The following is a 7,500-nucleotide window of genomic DNA, read 5'->3' on the forward strand; positions in this document are numbered from 1 at the left end:
AGGCCTCAGCGTGGTGGTAGGGGAGAGGCCTCAGCGTGGTGGTAGGGGAGAGGCCTCAGCGTGGTGGTAGGGGAGAGGCCTCAGCGTGGTGGTAGGGAGAGGCCTCAGCGTGGTGGTAGGGGAGAGGCCTCAGCGTGGTGGTAGGGGAGAGGCCTCAGCGTGGTCAGGTGGGGGAGAGGCCTCAGCGTGGTGGTAGGGGAGAGGCCTCAGCGTGGTGGTAGCGTGGGGGAGAGGCCTCAGCGTGGTGGTAGGGAGAGGCCTCAGCGTGGTGGTAGGGGAGAGGCCTCAGCGTGGTGGTAGGGAGAGGCCTCAGCGTGGTGGTAGGGGAGAGGCCTCAGCGTGGTGGTAGGCCTCAGCGTGGTGGTAGGGGAGAGGCCTCAGCGTGGTGGTAGGGGAGAGGTCAGCGTGGTGGGGAGAGGCCTCAGCGTGGTGGTAGGGGAGAGGCCTCAGCGTGGTGGTCAGCGTGGGGAGAGGCCTCAGCGTGGTGGTAGGGGAGAGGCCTCAGCGTGGTGGTAGGGAGAGGCCTCAGCGTGGTGGTAGGGGAGAGGCCTCAGCGTGGTGGTCAGCGTGGTGGTAGGGGAGAGGCCTCAGCGTGGTGGTAGGGGAGAGGCCTCAGCGTGGTGGTGGTGGGGAGAGGCCTCAGCGTGGTGGTAGGGAGAGGCCTCAGCGTGGTGGTAGGGAGAGGCCTCAGCGTGGTGGTAGGGAGAGGCCTCAGCGTGGTGGTAGGGAGAGGCCTCAGCGTGGTGGTAGGGAGAGGCCTCAGCGTGGTGGTAGGGAGAGGCCTCAGCGTGGTGGTAGGGAGAGGCCTCAGCGTGGTGGTAGGGAGAGGCCTCAGCGTGGTGGTAGGGAGAGGCCTCAGCGTGGTGGTAGGGAGAGGCCTCAGCGTGGTGGTAGGGAGAGGCCTCAGCGTGGTGGTAGGGAGAGGCCTCAGCGTGGTGGTAGGGAGAGGCCTCAGCGTGGTGGTAGGGAGAGGCCTCAGCGTGGTGGTAGGGAGAGGCCTCAGCGTGGTGGTAGGGAGAGGCCTCAGCGTGGTGGTAGGGGAGAGGCCTCAGCGTGGTGGTAGGGGAGAGGCCTCAGCGTGGTGGCCTCAGCGTGGGGAGAGGCCTCAGCGTGGTGGTAGGGAGAGGCCTCAGCGTGGTGGTAGGGGAGAGGCCTCAGCGTGGTGCCTCAGCGTGGTGGTAGGGAGAGGCCTCAGCGTGGTGGTAGGGGAGAGGCCTCAGCGTGGTGGTAGGGGAGAGGCCTCAGCGTGGTGGTAGGGAGAGGCCTCAGCGTGGTAGGGGAGAGGCCTCAGCGTGGTGGTAGGGGAGAGGCCTCAGCGTGGTGGTAGGGAGTAGGGGAGGCCTCAGCGTGGTGGTAGGGGAGAGGCCTCAGCGTGGTGGTAGGGAGAGGCCTCAGCGTGGTGGTCAGCGTGGGGAGAGGCCTCAGCGTGGTGGTAGGGGAGAGGCCTCAGCGTGGTGGTAGGGGAGAGGCCTCAGCGTGGTGGTAGGGAGAGGCCTCAGCGTGGTGGTAGGGGAGAGGCCTCAGCGTGGTGGTAGGCCTCAGCGTGGGGAGAGGCCTCAGCGTGGTGGTAGGGAGAGGCCTCAGCGTGGTGGTCAGCGTGGGGGAGAGGCCTCAGCGTGGTGGTAGGGAGAGGCCTCAGCGTGGTGGTCAGCGTGGTGGTAGGGGAGAGGCCTCAGCGTGGTGGTAGGGGAGGCCTCAGCGTGGTGGTAGGGGAGAGGCCTCAGCGTGGTGGTAGGGGAGAGGCCTCAGCGTGGTGGTAGGGGAGAGGCCTCAGCGTGGTGGTAGGGGAGGCCTCAGCGTGGTGGTAGGGAGAGGCCTCAGCGTGGTGGTAGGGGAGAGGCCTCAGCGTGGTGGTAGGGAGAGGCCTCAGCGTGGTGGTCAGCGTGGTGGGGGAGAGGCCTCAGCGTGGTGGTAGGGAGAGGCCTCAGCGTGGTGGTAGGGAGAGGCCTCAGCGTGGTGGTAGGGAGAGGCCTCAGCGTGGTGGTAGGGAGAGGCCTCAGCGTGGTGGTAGGGAGAGGCCTCAGCGTGGTGGTAGGGAGAGGCCTCAGCGTGGTGGTAGGGAGAGGCCTCAGCGTGGTGGTAGGGAGAGGCCTCAGCGTGGTGGTAGGGAGAGGCCTCAGCGTGGTGGTAGGGAGAGGCCTCAGCGTGGTGGAGAGGCCTCAGCGTGGTGGTGGCCTCAGCGTGGTGGAGGGAGAGGCCTCAGCGTCAGCGTGGGGAGGGAGGCCTCAGCGTGGTGGTAGGGGAGAGGCCTCAGCGTGGTGGTAGGGGAGAGGCCTCAGCGTGGTGGTAGGGGAGAGGCCTCAGCGTGGTGGTAGGGGAGAGGCCTCAGCGTGGTGGTAGGGGGAGAGGCCTCAGCGTGGTGGTAGGGGAGAGGCCTCAGCGTGGTGGTAGGGAGAGGCCTCAGCGTGGTGGTAGGGAGAGGCCTCAGCGTGGTGGTAGCGTGGGGAGAGGCCTCAGCGTGGTGGTCAGCGTGGTGGGAGAGGCCTCAGCGTGGTGGTAGGGGAGAGGCCTCAGCAGGCCTGTGGTGGTAGGGGAGGATCATATCTCCCTTCCTACCAACCTAAATCCCTGAAGCTGGAGACGCACATCTCCCTCACTAACTTTAAGCATCGGCTGTCAGAGCAGCTCACAGATCACTGTACCTGTACACAGCGCATCTGTAAATAGCCCATCTGTAAACAGCCCACCCAACTACCTCATCCCCATACTGTTATTATATATATTTATCTTGCTCCTTTGCACCCCAGTATCTCTACCTGCACATTCATCATCTGCTCATCTATCACTCCAGTGTTTAATTGCTAAATTGTAATTACTTTACCACTGTGGCCTATTGTATTGCCTTACCTCCATAATCTTACTTCATTTACACACACTGTATATAGACTTTTCTATTGTGTTATTGACTGTACGTTTGTTTATTCCATGTGTAACTCTGTGTTGTTGTTGTTTGTGTCACACTGCTTTGCTTTATCTTGGCCAGGTATCAGTTGTAAATGAGAACTTGTTCTCAACTGGCCTACCTGGTTCAATAAAGGTGACCTGGTCTACCCGGTTCAATAAAGGTGACCTGGTCTACCCGGTTCAATAAAGGTGACCTGGTCTACCCGGTTCAATAAAGGTGACCTGGTCTACCCGGTTCAATAAAGGTGACCTGGTCTACCCGGTTCAATAAAGGTGACCTGGTTCAATAAAGGTGACCTGGTCTACCCGGTTCAATAAAGGTGACCTGGTCTACCCGGTTAAATAAAGGTGACCTGGTCTACCCGGTTAAATAAAGGTGACCTGGTCTACCCGGTTAAATAAAGGTGACCTGGTCTACCCGGTTAAATAAAGGTGACCTGGTCTACCCGGTTAAATAAAGGTGACCTGGTCTACCCGGTTCAATAAAGGTGACCTGGTCTACCCGGTTCAATAAAGGTGACCTGGTCTACCCGGTTCAATAAAGGTGACCTGGTCTACCCGGTTCAATAAAGGTGACCTGGTCTACCCGGTTAAATAAAGGTGACCTGGTCTACCCGGTTAAATAAAGGTGACCTGGTCTACCCGGTTAAATAAAGGTGACCTGGTCTACCCGGTTAAATAAAGGTGACCTGGTCTACCCGGTTAAATAAAGGTGACCTGGTCTACCTGGTTAAATAAAGGTGATCTGGTCTACCCGGTTAAATAAAGGTGATCTGGTCTACCTGGTTAAATAAAGGTGATCTGGTCTACCTGGTTAAATAAAGGTGATCTGGTCTACCTGGTTAAATAAAGGTGACCTGGTCTACCCGGTTAAATAAAGGTGATCTGGTCTACCCAGTTAAATAAAGGTGATCTGGTCTACCCGGTTTAATAAAGGTGATCTGGTCTACCTGGTTAAATAAAGGTGATCTGGTCTACCTGGTTAAATAAAGGTGATCTGGTCTACCTGGTTAAATAAAGGTGAAATCAAATTTAAAAAATGAATGTTAAATGTTAGATCCAGACTTGGTTCCATTTCAGATCCAAAAAGCAGGAAGCTTCAGGGATAATATCTATGGCTGTCCCAAACAGCACCCTCTTCCCTAAGTAGTGCACTACTTCAGGGATAATATCTATGGCTGTCCCAAACAGCACCCTCTTCCCTAAGTAGTGCACTACTTCAGGGATAATATCTATGGCTGTCCCAAACAGCACCCTCTTCCCTAAGTAGTGCACTACTTCAGGGATAATATCTATGGCTGTCCCAAACAGCACCCTCTTCCCTATATAGTGCACTACTTCAGGGATAATATCTATGGCTGTCCCAAACAGCACCCTCCTCCCTATATAGTGTACTACTTCAGGGATAATATCTATGGCTGTCCCAAACAGCACCCTCTTCCCTAAGTGGTGCACTAATTCAGGGATAATATCTATGGCTGTCCCAAACAGCACCCTCTTCCCTATATAGTGCAGTACTTCAGGGATAAGATCTATGGCTGTCCCAAATGGCATCCTCCTCCCTAAGTAGTGCACTATAGAGGGAAGAGGGTGCCATTTGGGACTAAAACAATATTTGAGTCAGAGGTGGATTTCAGCTTTACGGCGTTTCCTAGTCAGATGTTTCCCTTCAGGTCCACTGGGAGAGACAGTCTGTGTGTGTGTGTGTGTGTGTGTGTGGTTGAGGTGGCTGAACCAAGCCAAACTATCCAGCCAGGATGGGTTCTGTTCCATTACAAGTTTATATCTTCTGCTACAATCTGCTAGGTCATTCCAAACCAGCGAGAAAGTTATAGAAGGTGTGTGTGTGTGTGTGTGTGTGTGTGTGTGTGTGTGTTTCTCCAATTATCCACATCTGTGTTCACACATCACTCCAGCTGCTGTGAGTGTGTTCCTACGAGCAGCAGTCACCCTCTCTCTGACTCCTATCTCTCTCTGACCCCTCTCCTCACCGACACACACCTCTGTCTCTGACCCCTCTCCTCACCGACACACACCTCTCTCTCTGACCCCTCTCCTCACCGACACACACCTCTCTCTCTGACCCCTCTCCTCACCGACAGACACACACCTCTCTCTCTGACCCCTCTGCTTACTTCCTCTCACTGACAGACACACACCTGGCCAGGCTTTCCTCTGGTCCTCCTGGGGCCTCTGGGGCCAAGGCCTCCTTAAACAATAATAATCACCACGACACTAGTGCCTAGTTCCATATGTGTTATTTCATTTTGATGTCTTCCCTATTATTCTACATGTGTTCTGGTCCAGTGGAATGTTGTTCTGGTCCAGTAGAATGTTGTTCTGGTCCAGTAGAATGTTGTTCTGGTCCAGTAGAATGTTGTTCTGGTCCAGTAGAATGTTGTTCTGGTCCAGTAGAATGTTGTTCTGGTCCAGTAGAATGTTGTTCTGGTCCAGTAGAATGTTGTTCTGGTCCAGTAGAATGTTGTTCTGGTCCAGTAGAATGTTGTTCTGGTCCTATAGAATGTTGTTCTGGTCCTATATAATGTTGTTCTGGTCCTATATAATGTTGTTCTGGTCCTATAGAATGTTATTCTGGTCCTATAGATTGTTATCCTGGTCCTATAGATTGTTATTCTGGTCCTATAGAATGTTATTCTGGTCCTATAGAATGTTATTCTGGTCCTATAGAATGTTATTCTGGTCCTATAGAATGTTGTGCTGGTCCTATAGAATGTAATTCTGGTCCTATAGAATGTTGTGCTGGTCCTATAGAATGTAGATTGTTGTTCTGGTCCTATAGAATGTTGTTCTGGTCCTATAGAATGTTGTTCTGGTCCTATAGAATGTTGTTCTGGTCCTATATATTGTTATTCTGGTCCTATAGAATGTTGTTCTAGTCCTATAGAATGTTGTTATTCTGGTCCTATAGAATGTTGTTCTGGTCCTATATAATGTTGTTCTGGTCCTATATAATGTTGTTCTGGTCCTATAGAATGTTATCCTGGTCCTATAGATTGTTATCCTGGTCCTATAGATTGTTATCCTGGTCCTATAGATTGTTATTCTGGTCCTATAGAATGTTATTCTGGTCCTATAGAATGTTATTCTGGTCCTATAGAATGTTATTCTGGTCCTATAGAATGTTATTCTGGTCCTATAGATTGTTATTCTGGTCCTATAGAATGTTATTCTGGTCCTATAGAAAGCATTAACACAGCTTTTGGTAGTGTGTTCTGACTGAAAGTAATAAGGTGTAATCAGTCTCAGAACAAGGTGTTGTCTCAAGGGTGAAGGGTGAGTCATTTTCTACAGAACAGGTTGTGTTCAGGCGGGTTCAACATTCTGGAATGTTCAGGTACACACCGTGTAGTGGTTAAGAGCAGCAGCAGTTAAGAGCTTTGGGTCAGTAACCAAAATATTGCTGGTTCGAATCCTCGAGCTGACTAGTTGAAAAATCTGCTCATGTGCCCTTAAGCAAGGCACTTAGCCCTAATTGCTCCTGTAAGTCACAGTGGATAAGTGTGTCTGCTAAATTACAAAATTACATACTTTTGACATTTCCCTTTCCTGAACTCGACCAACAACCGGTGTAAACAGGAAGTGACATCACTCACCAGGTCCTTCTGGAAGTAGATGAGTACACCGGCTGCCACCTGACCAATCAGAATCAGCAGCAGGCAGGTGAAGTACTGGGGAGGAAGAGAGGATCATGGGATATATGAGATGACATCACCGTGGCAACAGTCCATCATAACAATGCATAAACACATCCTCCCAATCGCCAGACATCATCCCCTGCAGCATCGTTCAGACAGCAACACCACCTTGCCTTCAAATAGAAATGCATTATGTATTCAACTATGTATGTAAATAATTGACTAGAATGTGAACTTCCACATCATCTCCTAGACGCTGCTACAATATCCAACTGGAACAGCCACGCGGCTTTATGTTGCTATAATATCCAACTGGAACAGCCACGGGGCTTTATGTTGCTATAATATCCAACTGGAACAGTCACGGGGCTTTGTGTTGCTACAATATCCAACTGGAACAGCCACAGGGCTTTGTGTTGCTACAATATCCAACTGGAACAGCCACGGGGCTTTGTGTTGCTACAATATCCAACTGGAACAGCCACGGGGCTTTGTGTTGCTACAATATCTAACTGGAACAGCCACGGGGCTTTGTGTTGCTACAATATCTAACTGGAACAGCCACGGGGCTTTGTGTTGCTACAATATCCAACTGGAACAGCCACGGGGCTTTGTGTTGCTACAATATCCAACTGGAACAGCCACGGGGCTTTGTGTTGCTATAATATCCAACTGGAACAGCCACAGGGCTTTGTGTTGCTACAATATCCAACTGGAACAGCCACAGGGCTTTGTGTTGCTACAATATCTAACTGGAACAGCCACAGGGCTTTGTGTTGCTACAATATCTAACTGGAACAGCCACGGGGCTTTGTGTTGCTACAATATCCAACTGGAACAGCCACGGGGCTTTGTGTTGCTACAATATCTAACTGGAACAGCCACGGGGCTTTGTGTTGCTACAATATCCAACTGGAACAGCCACAGTGCTTTGTGTTGC

At 52.1% G+C, this 7,500-nt stretch overlaps 1 protein-coding gene across 1 annotated transcript in view; it reads right to left on the reverse strand.

Annotated features, from left to right (window-relative positions):
- Positions 1–7,500, reverse strand: part of LOC127926297 (CD82 antigen-like) — a 15,320-nt gene that overhangs the window by 6,056 nt on the left and 1,764 nt on the right. Inside the window, exon 2 of the mRNA XM_052511699.1 lies at positions 6,519–6,593. Within this exon, the coding sequence (XP_052367659.1) occupies positions 6,519–6,593 (75 nt within the window). The remainder of the gene's footprint in view (positions 1–6,518; positions 6,594–7,500) is intronic.

This window comes from Oncorhynchus keta, unplaced genomic scaffold (genome assembly GCF_023373465.1).
Source record: "Oncorhynchus keta strain PuntledgeMale-10-30-2019 unplaced genomic scaffold, Oket_V2 Un_contig_7353_pilon_pilon, whole genome shotgun sequence".
Lineage (NCBI taxonomy): Eukaryota > Metazoa > Chordata > Actinopteri > Salmoniformes > Salmonidae > Oncorhynchus > Oncorhynchus keta.